Source organism: Etheostoma spectabile, chromosome 8 (assembly GCF_008692095.1).
Source record: "Etheostoma spectabile isolate EspeVRDwgs_2016 chromosome 8, UIUC_Espe_1.0, whole genome shotgun sequence".
In the NCBI taxonomy this organism is placed as follows: Eukaryota; Metazoa; Chordata; class Actinopteri; order Perciformes; family Percidae; genus Etheostoma; species Etheostoma spectabile.
In genome coordinates this window covers 4,353,076-4,369,837 of record NC_045740.1, presented here as the reverse complement: position 1 = coordinate 4,369,837, position 16,762 = coordinate 4,353,076, and the positions used below count along the sequence as shown (strand labels likewise).

Here is a 16,762-nt window from a genome sequence, read left to right as displayed (position 1 = left end):
ACAGACTTATATTTTTAAGTATTTCATTAATCAGTATGAAAGTCTGCATTTTTCTTGTAGACATATTTTAAGTATTTTATTCATTAGCATAATAGCTGACGCAAGATTATTTTATTGCAGACGTAAGCTTTTGAAAAGTAGAAGCTCGGTGATGGCACCAGGCGAGATGGCATGAGATGGGATGGCATGACACAGGACGCTCCAGGTTGCAGCCATACACTCTTGGTAGGACAAGGGAATGTTTTGTTCCAGGACTGTCTCTTTTTGGAGGTTGATGAAAACAGGGGGAAGGGCCCTGTCACAGTTTGGCATACATTGCAGAACTAGGCTAAAGATGACCGGCTTTTGTTTTGGCGCTATCAATTTCTTGATAAAACACAAACTTGACAGCTTGTGCTAGGGATACATGCATCAGCCAAAAGGCACAGAACCTCAGAGTTGGGGATGACGCTGCCAATAACACATTGTGTTTAAACTGTACTGACTACCTTAATCTTTCCTCGATCAACATCAATAAATGCCAAAAATTAAGCACCTCCTGACTTATTCCTCAACATGGGTTGATCACTGACATGGTGTAACTATGAAACTCCAAAACCCAAAATGAATACAACAGTCCACCCCATTTCATTACAATTTGTTTTGATTGACAATTAATTTCAGATTATGGGGATGTATATATTAACCATATCCTCCCCCATTGGATTCTGGTAGGAGACCTGTATTACATGTCATAATTCTGTCTCTCCCCATGTTTTCATTCTCTCCTGCATTACTATTAAATAAAGGCAAGGTAATAAATTGTTGATCTTCTTCTCGTAAAGTTGTTGTGTACCTGCAGACAGACGACTTGGTCCCCCGGCTGGGCGTTGTCTTCAGGTGAATAGTCTCCTTCCTTCCTGAGCTGCTGCCTGGCTCTGGTTTTGCCAAGAGCCACAGGGTTGATCGCCTCGAGGTGAGATGGGTTGGGAAGCATGGTCACATGAATAGGGTGCCCAGCTCCAAAATCCAGCTCCACTGAAGAGGTGAGGTGGGAGAGAACATCCCCGATGGCAGGCGAGGTGTCGGGGTACTCGCTGAGGCCACGCATCTTACGGAACATGAGCTGGGGAGAGAAATGATGGAAGAACACTGTGGGTTGATGTTATCTTACCCTTGTTAATTTGTCAACTGGCTGGGACTTTCTGTTTACTTCTTGATTACAGTCATGCAATATAAACAATCTGCCAGATTTTCCGGACTAAACTGGAAGAAAACCTGACCGGTAGATTGAGAGCTTTGCCTTCTGGCTCAGCTCCCTTTTCGTCACAACGGTGCAATATTCAGCCTCCCAGATATGTTCTTTATGCTATTGTGCATCTGAATAACTTAATGTGTTAGGTTAACATACCGGACACATATTCAGCCTGTTGTTCTGCTATTGTGTAGTTAAATAACTTGCCGTTCCAGATTAAATGTCTGTTCTTGGTGTTAGATTTTGTAAAATACATTTCTAAATAAATGAAACCTATAAATGTTTTTTTTCTTCTTCAGGATGCATTTTTGGACTGATGTGATTTATAGTCCGGAAAATGTGGTAATCTTGTCAGGTCACAGATAATTTGAAAGTACATGTGTCATTAAATGTAGCTGTCTAAGGCTAATTAACCTCTGGTGGGAACTTCAGCAGGCCTGTCAGGAGGTTAAGTCGGCCTCTGTGGGGCATGCCGATGACAATGTCAGTGACTCCGCTGTGGGCCAACTGGAAGAAAAGCTCGTAGAAGAAGGCCATCATGCTCTCTGCTCCTTCTCCTCCATAACGTTTCACAGTAGCAAACTTGGTGGCCAAAAAGTGGTCGAATTCCTACAAGAGGTGAAAGAAAAAGTAAAGAAACAGATGGATTAAAATACAGAATATTACCAAAAAAACATGTAATAAGATTTGTGAAATAATACAGTACATTTTTAGCACCCTTTTCTTTCTTCTTGGCCCTACCTGAGATTCCAGCATGACCTTGGCCAGCTGCCTCCTCTCCTCTGGGGAGAATTTATTTTTCCTGAGTTCCTCAAAGCGGTCAGCAAGCCACTCCCTCTCGTCGAGGCTGCTCAGCTGGCTGGTCTCCACTGACAGGTGACCACAGTAGGCTTCTTCCAGGTAGGCCTGAACTTCTTCCACTGAAGCCTCTGCTTTGCCAAAGTGCCGTAGACCTGCAGAAGCACATTAAATGAGTTGTGATAGTACCGAAAAGTGAACAGAGGGGAGTGCTGTTATTTTTATGTTCGTCGATTTTCATGTTTTACTTCTCAGGACTGAGAGCACCACAGTCGTTATTCTAATCAAGGAGTAGTCCATACATGGTGTAACTGGTGAATGCAATTAACTATCTGACTTTTCAAATTTTTTATTTTAACCTCAGGTGAAAGGTAATACCATTATTCAACCATTTCCATCCTTAGGTTTATAAAAAAATTAAATGTACACTTAAAAAAAAAAATAGCACTTCACCAAATACTCATATATATTAGAAAATATACAAGAATAAATTGTTTTACAACGTTTACCAGTTTTTTGTAAATTTGTTCTTTCAGAGTTACATTTTCACTTGGCAACAGGCCTACATTACTATTAACTGTGGTGGAATTTAACTGGAATTTACTTTAAAAGTAAATGTATTCAAGTATTGTAATTAAATACAATTTTGACATTCTTGTGCATTACTTGAATACTTTAATATAATGCTACTTTAAAGTTATCCTCCACTACTCTTAAGGGAATATTGTACTTTTTACTCCTCTACATTTATTGGACAGGTGTATTATTTTACATACAAATGACAAAATACGATACATTGTAATAACTGCCAAACATTCTATAAATAGTTAAAATTAGCTCCATCTTGACCAGCAGTATAATGCTACTTAGACATGATTGCATCAGTAATATTAAACAAAGCACAGAGGTTTTGAAACTTTATTTTGCTGATACTTACAAACTTCTACTAACACATCACACTTTAATGGGAATATTTTACATTGTTCTATTAAAGGATCAAAAACTTAAACTAAAACTACCACAATCAATGAACCACTATCAGTGAAGTTTACCCTGCAAAGCATGAGAAAATGTGATTAAATATAATAATGACATTATGTTGCATGTATACAAATAATAAAACTAGATTTCAAGGAGGAGAGATTGTCAATGTCCCAACTTCTGTATGCTTTCTGTAGGTCTCCATCCACAGCTGTCATGTAACACAGTAACCGTTACCTGAGGTGTTGAGTGGTCCTGTGATGGTGCCAGTCAGCATGTTTATCTCCGGGACGCTGTGAGTAACAGGCTTTTGGGGAAGTAAGGGGTTAATTTTAGCAGCCTTGTGTCCATGTGCTCTGTATGCCTCCACCAGACGGGCAAGACCATGATCTGCAAGACAACAGGCCGCTGTCAGCATGGGTTAGGGTTAGCTTAGCTAATCCTGTTTTGAAACACACTTCAGTGTCAGCCACTTGGTGTAACGTCATCTTCGGCTAACGTTAACTGCAACAACCATCCTCTATAAATCAACAACGAGCAGCCAAGCGACAATTAAATTGGAATAATATTTTGCACAATGAACACTGGAAAAAAAACGAACGTTGTAAATTAGACTCAATGCACGTATCTTAGTCAGTAGCGTTACGTCAGCACCTCGTCTTCTTATCGGGTGATGTTAATTTGCGTACATAGTAAATTAACCCCATACTGACCTTGATTTAGTGCTGCGATGCGGTCGCGTAACTTGTGGTGGCTCTCAGTCAGTTTGGGTCGGTATCCGTAAACACCTCTCTCGGTGTGATAACAACAGCCAGCCACCTGCCGAGCGACACTCGGGGGCAGTTTGCTCAACGAGTTTTTAAGGAAAAGTATAGCCGACATTGTTTAAAAGTGTAAAACTATAATCTTTATGTCCACACACACCAACGGCTACAGAACGGCGGCCATACTGGCGAGAGAGGAACGCTATGGGAGGAGACGACGCATCGGAAGCCTATTGGCTGAGGTTCATGTAACGTTACGTTTTGTTTGATTGCTAGCTTGTAGCTAAGCTAGCAGTCCTTTCAAAAACGTTATAGCTATCTATGATTGTTTTTTCTTTGCTGACGTTAACTCAAAACGCCATTTAACTGACAACCTTTGTTGTGTTTGATTGCTAACTTGTAGCCAACAGTGAAAGAACTTCCTTAAGTAGGTTCTTTTTTACTGTGTTGCCATTACAGAAGTCTCTCGTTAGCATCTAGTTTTTTACTTGTCGCAAAGTAACGCATGTGCACAATTTATATCTTTACTCGTCTCAAAGTGACGCATGCGCACAACTCATATCTTCACTCGTCGTAAAGTGACGCGACTCATATCTGCATTCGACGTACATCGGGGAGTGACAGGGCTACTGGAGGTACTCCTTCATGTATTTCACGAATTTCAGTTAGACATGTTATGTTGTAAACCGTTTAAATCTGAGCATGTGCAACTCACATCTACACTCGACCAGAGCCGGTCTTTCTTAAACTGTCTATGGGTCATCGGGTATGACACGTTATGCCGTAAACTGTTTACATCTGAGCATGCGCGACTCAAATCTGCACTCGACTTACATCGGGGTTTGACCATAGACAGTTAAAGACAAAGAAAGGGAGTGACAAGCCCCGTGACGCAGTGCAAGTGTCAAGGTACGAGATCAGTGCTGCGTTCATGTGTTTATTGTATATTCCAGACTCCACATTTGTACGTTGGAAAGCACGATTTTACGTGGTTTTGGTAAGAAATTTACAATTTTCTATTTTTCTATATGTTGCTTTTTCAAGTTATTCACTTTTCTCAAATTATCCTTAGTCTAATAACATACAGGAGACCACCAATAAATCAAAAAATGAGGAAATATCCAGATTTACAGAGCTTCAGAGACAATTTAACATAAAAATATTTGACCCTTCGCTTATTTCTGAGCAATGAAAACGTGTTAAACGATTATTTTCCCGCTAGGTTTTAAACATGGCCTTGTGCTTCTATAATTTGCCTGTGACACAAAAGGAGAATTGTTCCAGAACAGCTTTAACTTTGATTTGACAGCATGAATCCAAACAGAACGATTCCCATCGTTTTTAATAGGGGAAGGACACTTTTAATATTTCGTAATTTATAGTAAATTCATCGTAATACAGGGATTTACCCATACCATAAATGTATTGTAGCCTATAGTTTTCCAGTGATGTTACACAGAAATATTGTACTGTTTATTTTTATCCAGATGTTGACCCGACATGCTCTTGTATTTTTAAATTAAACTTTTAATGCTTCCACATAATGCCAAGATATAAAGCAAAATGTAAGACAACAAGTGTCTGCTATTTTCTGGTATACTTTAGTTCATTTCACAGCATTTCTTTGCAAAAAAAGAGATAAAGCACAAGAAGCATTAGTCATAAGTTACTTTATATAGCTTTCTTGGGGAAGGAAAATCTTCAGGTACCTTTGTCAGTCAAGTTGTTGTTAAGACAGGCTGCAAAGGAAAAACAGATGAGGAATTACATTTTTGCATATTTCTTCCTCCAAGACTTTAAAAAGCAAATCATTATATTGTTTTTTAAAGACCCGTCTCTAATTTGTGTTTAGAGACAAAGATGTATACCAAATGCAGATTTACCTTCTAAAATACTTGTTTTTCATGAGAAAATTAAACATTTGGTTTATACTTTCCCATGGTAGAAATGTTGGTCCTCAGGTTTTACTTCTGAATGAAGTCTTCTTGCCCAAACATGCCATACTTTACATTTACTTGACAAGCAAGGTGAATAATGACCAGTACTTACAAATGTGCTTTGATAATTGACATCACAGAAATGTCATCATGTTCCCATGTAATCCTTATAAAAGGACAATTTAACCTAAAAATAATGAAATTATGAAACATGTTTTCCAATTGTGTTTGAAAGCAGAACATTTATCAGCTATCCTAAACACTGGTAAGCATCGGGTTTTAATATCAGTTGTCCAGATAAAAGCTACAATTGTGTCTTGCTTAGAGGGTGAAATACACAGTAGGCGAGGCTCCCTTTGTCCAATAGAAATAGATTTATTATACCATGTTAGACTGATATTTCTATAACGCTACGCAATTGTCAAGTTGCTCTGAAAGCATCTACATCTACATCTTTATTTACATCTTTTTACAGCAGAGCCATCTCTGAGATACACTGCAAACACACTCGAACAGGGAATGTTGTCGAAGTAACAGAACTAGCTCATGAGGAAAACGCAGCCTTACTGTAACTTAGTTTAAAACACTCCTAGAACACGTTTTGCGAACTAATGTCAGATGCCCACAATCATGTTTTTAAAATAAAACATGTCATAAAACTCCTTGCAGTAGCCTGATAGGAGTGTGTTTATGTAGCAATGGGCCTACATTAACCATCATTGTGACGTCTTGATAAACCTTATATTGAAAGAGTCAATTAATAACACATACTAAATAAGGTCTAATAATTCTTAAATACAAAAGTTCTGATCAGGAATATGTGTGGCTTTAAATATAAATAGCTTTTTACAGGCTGTGGGCTAAAATATACAAGAAGCCTTATTGTATTTTACAATAATTCACCACATTTACAATCTGGTAGGCAAATTAAAATATGCAATTATTAAGATTAGTATATGATGGAATTGTGGCATTAGAATGTGCCAGAGGCCACCAAATCTGGGCTTTCACAACCAAAAATTCTCAGAGCGGGGTATGCCTCCAAACCCCAATTATATCCAACATAAAATTGTATTACACATAAGGAAAGAAAATCCTCACATTTGAGAAACTGGAACCAACAAATGTTTGAAACATTTGCTTTCAGGGTTGCACCAAATGATACTTTCCATCATTGATTAATCATTTGGTCTATCAATATTTCTGAAAATGGGCGCCCGGATGGCTCGGTTGGTGGAGCGGGTGCCCGTGTGTGGAGGTTTGCTCCTCGGCGCAGCCGGCCCGGGTTCGGGTCCGGCCTGTGGCCCTTTGCTGCATGTCATCCCCCCCCTCTCTCTCCCCTTTCGTGTTCTTATCTGTCCTGTCAATTAAAGGCCTAAAATGCCCCAAAAAAATAATCTTAAAAAAAAAAAATTCTGAAAATGTTAAAGAAATTGTCTTCACAATTTTGCAGAGCCAAAGTTAACATCTTCAAAGGACTCGTTTTCTTCGCCAAAAATACATCTGAGACCAAAATATATTTTATTTCATGTCATATATTTTATTTCATGTCATGACAGAATATCTTCTGAATCTAGTGTAATAATCATTATCAAAAGGATGGCTAATTAATTTGAGGACCGACTATCATTTTCAGGTCTAATGTCAAACTGTTGATCAACTATCTATAGACTATCGAGTCTACACTCAAGGTGTTGACTGCTAATTAAACTTTGACAGGATTTATTTAGTTTTCACACAACCGTTAATTTAGTTGTAGAATGGGTTTCATTTATAAAATGCCAAAGTAATTACCTATGACAACCCGCCCCCAGCCCATCAGACACCTAGAGGTTCACATTAAGATTTAGATAAACCTGCTTTCCTTCATCGGTTACTGCTCAAAAGTAAGCAAAGAGAAGCACAACAAAGAGAAACGAGTTAGCGAGACATGACACACTGGGGGAGGGAGGGGTGGTTTGTAAAATGTCTTTACAACACTGGACAAGCACAACACACAAAGACACACAGTCCATATTAGGGGAAATGGTTTAATTTGGAGACAGAGGCAAAGAAACACACCACACATGAACAAACATTGACCAAAAAAAAGAACAGTCTTTCGGCTACACACCCCGCTATGGGAAAAAGAAACTGAAAACTCTACACAGGTAAAAAGCAAGGCTCAAACTAAACAGTTAACTCTTCAACTAAGACAAGTATCCACAGAAGTTGTTGAAATCCCGATGACCATTAAACTATGTGGACAGCACAAATATTAACATGAAACTTACCACGATTTAGAAGATTCCCCCCTACCCAAAACGGAAACTAATTAACGAATAGAGAAACACAGAGATTCGAGTAAAATCAAAATCAGGCATCTTTTAGAGACAAAAAAACAAAACACACAAAAAAAAAAAAAAATTGCTTGACACCACCAAGAGGCCCAACTCAAGACCTGGTCAAGGCGAGGCCACATTGAGAGGCCAGACAATTTTTCTTTTTTTCCCAATATAGATTTTTTTTTTCCTTTAATTTCCAATATAAAAAGCTTCACTGGTACAAAATACATATGAACAACCAGTTGTAGAAATTGGAAAGCCTGTGCATGTCTTTTTTTTTTTTTTTTTCCTTTTCCTAATCCCACCCAGTTTAAAAAAAATATTGACTGAAGGAAGAAAAAAACAAAAAACAAACCGGACTGTATGCATATTACAGATCATATCCAAATGCACCCACTTTGGCTTTCATCAAGACAAGATAAAACATCTATTAACTTATTGGTGGAACATGAACAAAGTCCTACCGATTATCAGACAAGGAAAAACACAGGAAAAGATTTTTTTTTTTTTCCTCTTTTCTTTTGGATCAAGACAATATCTATATAGATGCAAAGCTACCACACTTGTCAAAAAAATAGCACTTCAGAATATGAAAACTGAACAAAAAAAGTGATTGTTAGAGCTTGAACGGGATATGTGATGGAAGCCCCTGAAGTGAGTCAAGTTCCGGTTAGAACCGCTGTGGACTGTACATTGTGCTTTTTTATTCATTCACAGCAACGCTTTACCATACACTGCATACTAACCACAGATCTGCAACCATTTCAGTGTTTGACGCACATTTATCATTTCAAGATCTTAACATGGCATTCAAGCCGTTTTTTTGTTAACTTGAGTTTAAGCTCGTTTTTTTACTTTGATTTTGAAACAAATTCTCCGACACATCTGGTCACCCATCGTTTTTATGTAAAGTGTTACAGTACACGTGTTCACACTCACTAAGAAAGAGGTTTAAACTTCAAATGTATAGGGAAGTTTATTGTTTATCTACAATTTCTTTTAACCAACTGTTCAAATTGAGTACATCACAACACACATTTACCAATAACTCAACACACAAGAGGGGGGAGTGGGGGAGGGGGAGACATGAGCAGGTGACGAGCTTTCGATTACACTGGCATAAATAGACAAAAAAAGGCGAACTGCAGCAATCTCTAAACCAAGGCCTGATAAGGATGTGTAGGCAGTTTCTAGACGTATATATGGCACTTTGAATATTGTATTGCATTTGGATAGAAAAAACACTGTAAAAAGCACATGCCCATATTAAAAAGTTAAATCAGTGGTACCTTAAATTTGGGGATTATAATCACACACACACCATTCTGCAAAAGTGATTAGCTCCCACAATTGTGCTTAATGTTTCCTTACAAAACCACAACACTTTCCTCGAGCACTTTCAGTTTCAAATTTGGTACCATTATATATATATATATTTCTTTTGGAATATTTATGTATTTTGAGAAAAGAAAAACCAAACCGAAAAGGTCAAATGGTGAATAATTGTGCATTTTTGTCGTAATCCTGTGCGAGTGTCTAGTTTCACACACAAAAAAAGCCCCTGAGTTGACAACTTTTTAGCGCCACCAGGTACGCAGTTTTAGGGAACCCTTCTTTGGGAGTGAAGTGGTTATTTTACCAGGGTTGTCTCAACATGTAGTACAACAGACAAAATACCACCCCGGCAAAAACTAAATGTAAACTTTGTGTTGAAAAAATGGAATGTATTTGTAAACCAACACTATTCGTGGTGGATTTAGTATTGATGTGCTGTGCATCGTGTACGACTGAAACATGACACTGGAAGTCACTTAAAAGAACAATCGGCAAAAATAAAAAAGCAAGAGTGTATGTGTGTCTATAAAATGTGCAGAGATCCACAGGTTGTGTGTTGTGTCCAAGTAATCTCTTCTTCAGGGGCTCCCACATTTGCAACCACAAAGTGTTGTGTGTGTGTGTGTGTGTAAAGAAAACTAGGTAATATTACAGGGAAAAACGTGTGAATTCAAAAACAATGAGTTTGACACATGGGCACTTTAACATCAAATTAGAACAAAAAGACATTGTCTGGCATCTGTATGATTAACAGACATTGTAATCATCTTTCAACATGAAGCATCCAAACTAAACCAAGGTGAAACATCCATTAATTAATTAATTACAAACTCACAGAAAGTCAACAAGACGTACCGTGGAAGTTGAACACTAAATTTTTCTTTAACGCTGAAAAGAAAATTAAGTCGACATACTGTGACCCTTATGGAAAACATTTTATAGTTTCCCAGATGTTGAAATTACATTTAATGCAGAGGAGTTTTTAGACTTAAAGTGTTTTTAATTTACTAGAAATAAATCTCAGACGGTCACGCTGATCAAACCAATTTTAGTCCCCCCCCCCCACACACACACACACACACTCACTCAGATGACATTACAACATAATCTACAAAAAACCCAAAGTTTTGCCTGGGTTCGGTTAGTTAAACTTCTATAGATTCAATGGTATAAAATATAGGTAATCTAAGTGTGCATTTAAACCACAGATTGTCTATTTGTGAATCAGTTCTAAAAAAGTTGACTCATGTAGGTAGTCATTTCTCTAAATAGAGCAAATGTACCTTTTATTGTGCCATCAATAGTTCAAAAAAGGTAAATACACTGGATTTTTATAAATGAAAAGAAAATATATTTTTTAAATAGCCTTGGTGTAAATCTTCACACTGCCCGCAAAGTGTACTAGAGATCATTACAGAGCACTGAGAGGGGTTTTACTGGTCAGACTTTCAAAAGTGTTGAAAAGTGGTCTGTAGCATTTTCTCTTTTTTTTTTCTTTTTCTTTTTTAAAGAAGCCAACATATTGCTAATGGCACCAAATAGTACAGCCTTGTGCCAATCCCTGTATTCAACTTTCAAGTGAATTTTACTGAGAGAGGTAAAAAGAAACAAAAAAACAAAGCTAAATTAAAAATACGAAATCCCACAGGTTGGTTTTTAAAACAGTCGCAAAAAAGGAAAAACGTTCGAAAAAAGTTCTCTTAAATGAATGCACGCAGGCAATTTTTCACATTGATTTGCTTGACCTCTCTCCCACTTGTCACATTTCTATACAGAAAAAACTAAACAAAATGAATATACATGCAGAAAAATCAGGTTGAGCTAAGGTCAAGGGTCAGTGGGTGGCCAGGTATTGGTCAGGCGAGCTTAGAGAGACATCACAGACAATGGTGGGATGATGAGGCCAGGAGTTTGGCTTGGCTTTCAACATCATGAAGACATGCTAGGCTAATGATGAGCAAACAGGCATGGAGATTTGTTCTAAAAAAGGAACAAAAACACAAAAGGAAGAGAGAGAGCGAGAGAGAGCGAGGAGAGAGAGAGAAGACAAAGAGGAGAGAAGAGAAAGTTAGGGGCACAGCACAAGAATCGTTTAGCCATGAGGCACAAAAAACAACAAAAACAATGCCAATCACCACATACATTAAGGACAGTGCAGTAGACATCCCCCCTCCTCTCCTGACACACAAAAACAATACACAGAGTTAAGCAAGTGACACCACCAGGACATATGGCAGAGAGTCCAACATGCTGTATACTTGGCACCAGTAGAGATCCATCTAGAGCCAGTCTCCCTAGTGGGAGACTTGGAGGATGGATGGAATGACTGGAAGAGGTTGTTAATAGAGAAAATAGAGGTAGCCTAGCTTAAAATGGCTTAGATATGAGAGAAAAAGTGTGGGAGACAAAAGAGGGAAAGAAGGGGGGGGGGGGGGGGGGGGGGAAGCATGATCTAAGAATTTAGAGTGCAAAAGATTTTCACATTAAGAATGACAAACAAACGTGACAGACTAAATGTAAAAAGCTAAAGACAGGTTGAAGCTCTGGGACTAGGTGGCCTGGCTTCAGTCCTTCTTAAAAAAAACTGATCCTTAGTCAACCTGTCTAGCTTGACCTGAAGGCAATGAAATGGCGCACACCTGATGGTCTCCCCTAACTACAGTGACACAAAATACCTCCAGTGAACACTGACTCCTGTGATAGTCATAAATAATCATATACATTAAAATATTTACTCAGACTCAAATTACATGATAAAACCGCAGGAATGAAATACAGTAAAATGTGGAAAGATTTTTTTTTTTTTTTTTTTTTTTTTTTTTAAATAGGATTAGAGTGATGTCTCCTCCTGTGGTGGGCTCCTTCCCCCCTGCCCCCCTGAGTCTCTGCTGTGATGACCATGGCTGGAGTGAACTTACCCTAGCAGTGCTATTATTAGAGCTGGGTGGGGGGAAGGCCCCAGGGCTAGGATCAGTAGGGTTTGCTGTCGTTCTTGGAGCGCTTCAGCTGAACCTTCAGCCTCTTCATTCCGATCTGGAAACCATTCATGGCCTGGATGGCAGCTTGCGCGGACACAGGATTGTCATAGCTGACAAACCCTGATAACAAAGAGGTGGAGGGCGCATGTTAGAGACAGACAGACAGACAGACAGACAGACAGACAGACAGACAGACAGACAGACAGACAGACAGACAGACAGACAGAGAGCAATTTAACACCTTGTTTGAACTTTAACACACCCTTTCACATTTAAAAAGAATGTTGCCTAGTACTTCAAGGGCATGTTGTATAACATCACAGACGCCATTGCAATTATTACTTAAGACTGGGGCCAGAAACAAATGACCCTATAATTTAGTAACTGAACATATGATTTATTAACTAAAAAATGTATTTAGTGCTCTAAATATGAGTAAACTAACTCTTAAAAGACAATATCTTATGGTAACTTTAAGTTGCATCATTTGGGTTCCATGGTAATCTCACTACTTGCTAAATAGTAACTCAAACATTAAATGCATAAATAAATTGATGGATATTTTTTGGAAAAACTGGTTATGTCATCTATCAAGCAGTAACACATTTTACTGGTTACAGCTTAAATGTTTTTACAAAATACTAGAACGGTATTAAATGATTGCATATAATTAAAAAGCATTAAAGCTGCAATGAAAAGATGTATTATAGAATACTGCTGGGAAGGTTCAATGCCTTAAAATGAGCATGATAAATAAGGGGAAAGGACTCATGTCACAGGTTTGAAAATAACTGAAGAGATAATTTAAGAACCCTAATATCCACCACACTACCTAGCACGTACACAATAAAAGAAGGCTTCAGGGCCCAGTGGTGCAAAAAGACTTACCAAAGCACTTGCTCAGATTGGTCTGCTTGTCAATGAAGACTTTGGCAGAAACCACATTTCCAAAAGGCATAAACATCTGCAGCAGATCCTGGTCCCCAAACTCCTGGGGCAGGTGGTAGATGAAAAGGTTGGCGCCCTCTGGCCCTACTCCATTTAATAAGAAAAACGGACAAGACTCAAGTTAGAAACGTATTAAGATGCACCCACAGACAATTAATCAATCCTCAATTTAATGTTATTTAACAAAAGTGATAATGCTCACCTTCCTTCTGGCCGCCAGCAATGCTTTGCTGCAGGAGAGACTGGCCGTAGAGGGAGGGCAGGGCGGAGGCGGTGTACTGCTGCATCCCTGAGTAGGCCTGGGTCAGAGCGTCCATGGAGCTGGCTGCTGACCCGTTGGCCATGGAGCCTCCCAGGCCTCCATTCATGGCCCCCATACCTGGAAAACAGAAACAAATAGGTTGTACACTCATACCACATTTTGCAGCTTACAAAAGAAATTGAGGAATTACAAGTTTTTGGCCACCACAGGGCAAAAAAACAAACAGAACAACAGCTCTGCAACATAAGCTACCTAAGTGTTAATTACATTCATGCATTTATTACTCAGGTTGTAGTTATTGGTGGTGTTACTCTGGGCTGCATTATAATAAAATGTGTTACTAATATTGTTTCTCCCTCATATTTGTAAATGGGGACAGGCAAAACACCTGTCAATATCCTGAAGATTACAACCTCAATAATAAAATAGCCGCAAGCGGCGATTCACGGGTTTTAAACCTTTTTTTTTTTCTCTCAATAGTGACTTCAATGTAATTTCACACATGTGGGCCAACGTTGTTATAAAACATATCCTGCAAGCTTTGTAACGATTGGACAAACAGTGCACTTTGTTTTAAATTCATTGTGATATGTAGCTCAGTCCAGCTCACGACAAAAACAGATGATCAACACAAAAACAATTGCTAATAAAGCGGTGATTCCAAGCTCAAACCTTGATTTGCGTCATTCCCCGTCCAGTTATTGTGGATTTAAAGCACCCCGTAGTGGTCAATTTGAATGAGACTTGCAGTGTATGTGTAAGGTCATTATGTAGACATTTCCTGGAAGTTTTGTGTTGATTAGACAAACATTTAGTCATTTATAGCCCGATTTGCACTATATTACCTGCAGTTTGTTTGCTATAGCGCCCCCTGGTGTTCAATTTGAATGAAACTTTCAGGGCGTGGTTTAGGTAGGTATATTCTGAAAGAATTGGGATGATTGGACAATGAATATGTGATTTATAGTAAAATGTGTGTAATGCTACTCACCTATCTTTCACTTGTAGCGCCTCCTAGTGGTATATGTATTTTAAACTGTCTGGGTATATCAGGGGCACTTATTTGAACATACTCTGTGAGTTTTGTGATGATTGGCCTTATGGTTGCTGATTTGTGTTCATTTATGTCCAGAGCCACGCCCCTTTTGAAGTTCTTGAAAACTAATTAAGATATGGACATGCTTTATACAACTTTTAATAAGATTGATCCATTGATCATTCACTAAAAATGTAGTGGCAATCGGAGCTACGCTGTAGGAGGACATCTCATAAAAGGTGTTTTTCAAAAAATTCAAAATGGCAGAGATTTTCTAGGCGGACCTTAATGATGCTTGAGGGTTTTTTTGTCGAGCACATTAACCTGCACCTGTGTGAGAAATTTCAAGTCTATTGGACTTACTGTGTGGGGGGCATGGCCTTTCAAAGTTTGCATTTTAAAGCCTTGATTACAGCACCACCATGTGGCCGATTGGGTTCATATTTCTATAGAAGCACATTAACATAATTTCCAGTTATCCCAAGTTTCGTGTTTCTAGCGAATTCCAGCTCACAGGAATTTGAGACGTTGCGGCAGACAACAAATAACTAAAACAGACAAACATTGAACCCTAAACATAGTTGAATAAATACCTCTCAAAAGGTTTCATTATCTTCGTAAAAAGATAGAATTTATGACTATTGATTTACATTATGTTTCACAGATGTACCAAATAAAGTGGGTTATCTTGAACATGCAGCAGCAAGAACAGAGCAAAATTTGCTTTCAGTCCAGCAAACCAAAACAGTAAGGTTTTTAAGTCTTGCTGCTCCCTAATCCCAAATATTTCTTAATGTAGCATTGAAATTAGTGTGGAACTATTAGCTTTTATCCAGATATTAAAAACAGACATTCTTACCACTGATGCTATTGGTAAGAGCGTTGAGGTTGAGGCCCATAGAGCTGCCAGTGAGACCCTGCAGCGTGCCCAGAGATGCCAAGGTGTTCATGGCAGCACCCGCGCTGGACGCTGCTGTTGAACCGACTGTTATAAGACACAAAATAAATAAATAAATAAATATATATAAACACACACATATACACACACACACACACCCACCACACACACACCACACACACACACACACACACACACACACACACACACACACACACACACACACACCACACACACACACACACACACACACACACACACACACACACACACACACACACACACACACACACACACACACACACACACACACACACACACACACACACACACACACACACACACACACACACACACACACACACACACACACACACACACCACACCACACACACAGACACCACCACACATAACAATAAAGTTACCACAAGGATGACTAGCACATGTTCAACACACCTCATATCACTCTATACTGTATGTCTGGCTTCTTTGCCACAAATTGTTATGATTATGAGAGGATGACACAGCAGTGAGAGGGCAGTTAAAAAAAATCTGTCTCTTAAAGCAGAGAGGGGCTTACCGTAGCAGCAATATGCAAAACTCAGACAGATGGAGCTAATGCATATTTACACAGATTAAAAAAGGAAATGGGGGCTCTCATAAAATTTTATATGTGGCTGATTAACTCCCATAAAATAATGGAGGAATGGCTGGGGGCCATTAGGCAAATAGTGGAGGGAGGTTTGCAGAGCAGTTGGTTGATACGATCACAGCAGCATGAGGGCTAACTGGGAACATGTATGTTCATCTCAGTGGGTGAGTGATTTTTATTTACACTTAAGATCTAACCGTTATGTCTGAAGATAAACTGAAATAATAGTCATGTAAATTTAGCAAACAAGGTCGAAAACTCAGCAAGCAAAACACATCCATAAACAAGTACTCTAAACCAAAAATAACCATGAACAGGGTTTGACTTGCACTAGGTGCTTATTACTGTATACACAGTACATGCCAATACTACCGCTCATGTTGGTTTTAGTTTTAGTTATTACCTGGACTGGCCAGGGCTCCCAGGGCTGCACTGTTTGCAGACATGGTGCTGGTGGAGTTCGGGCTGCCAGAGCTCTGGGCTGCAGCTGCAGCAGCAGCTAATGTGGCCAAATTCTGCAGCTGAAGGGGGTTCATGCCTGCTGCGAGAACGAAGAAACAGAGGTGACTTCCAAAGCTACACTAAAGTTCTCGCAGACACGCACCTTTCTAAAAA

At 38.9% G+C, this 16,762-nt stretch overlaps 2 protein-coding genes across 10 annotated transcripts in view; both read right to left on the bottom strand.

Annotated features, from left to right (window-relative positions):
- Positions 1 to 3,998, bottom strand: part of dhtkd1 (dehydrogenase E1 and transketolase domain containing 1) — a 15,200-nt gene extending 11,202 nt beyond the window's left edge. For both annotated transcript variants that reach the window (XM_032523925.1, XM_032523923.1), the window contains exons 1-5: positions 3,727 to 3,998; positions 3,251 to 3,403; positions 1,976 to 2,187; positions 1,649 to 1,843; positions 836 to 1,105 (exon numbers count right to left, since the gene is read on the bottom strand). In XM_032523925.1, the coding sequence (XP_032379816.1) occupies positions 836 to 1,105; positions 1,649 to 1,843; positions 1,976 to 2,187; positions 3,251 to 3,403; positions 3,727 to 3,895 (999 nt within the window). In that variant the 5' untranslated portion in view covers positions 3,896 to 3,998. The remainder of the gene's footprint in view (positions 1 to 835; positions 1,106 to 1,648; positions 1,844 to 1,975; positions 2,188 to 3,250; positions 3,404 to 3,726) is intronic.
- A 3,732-nt stretch (positions 3,999 to 7,730) lies between these two features.
- LOC116694291 (CUGBP Elav-like family member 2) overlaps positions 7,731 to 16,762 on the bottom strand; it is a 34,248-nt gene continuing 25,216 nt past the window's right edge. For 3 of the 8 annotated variants that reach the window (XM_032523931.1, XM_032523935.1, XM_032523933.1), the window contains exons 9-14: positions 16,551 to 16,688; positions 15,457 to 15,582; positions 13,502 to 13,678; positions 13,240 to 13,386; positions 12,292 to 12,471; positions 7,731 to 11,353 (exon numbers count right to left, since the gene is read on the bottom strand). In XM_032523931.1, the coding sequence (XP_032379822.1) occupies positions 12,344 to 12,471; positions 13,240 to 13,386; positions 13,502 to 13,678; positions 15,457 to 15,582; positions 16,551 to 16,688 (716 nt within the window). In that variant the 3' untranslated portion in view covers positions 7,731 to 11,353; positions 12,292 to 12,343. The remainder of the gene's footprint in view (positions 11,354 to 12,291; positions 12,472 to 13,239; positions 13,387 to 13,501; positions 13,679 to 15,456; positions 15,583 to 16,550; positions 16,689 to 16,762) is intronic. The other 5 variants (XM_032523930.1, XM_032523932.1, XM_032523929.1 and 2 more) reach the window with 5 other exon arrangements.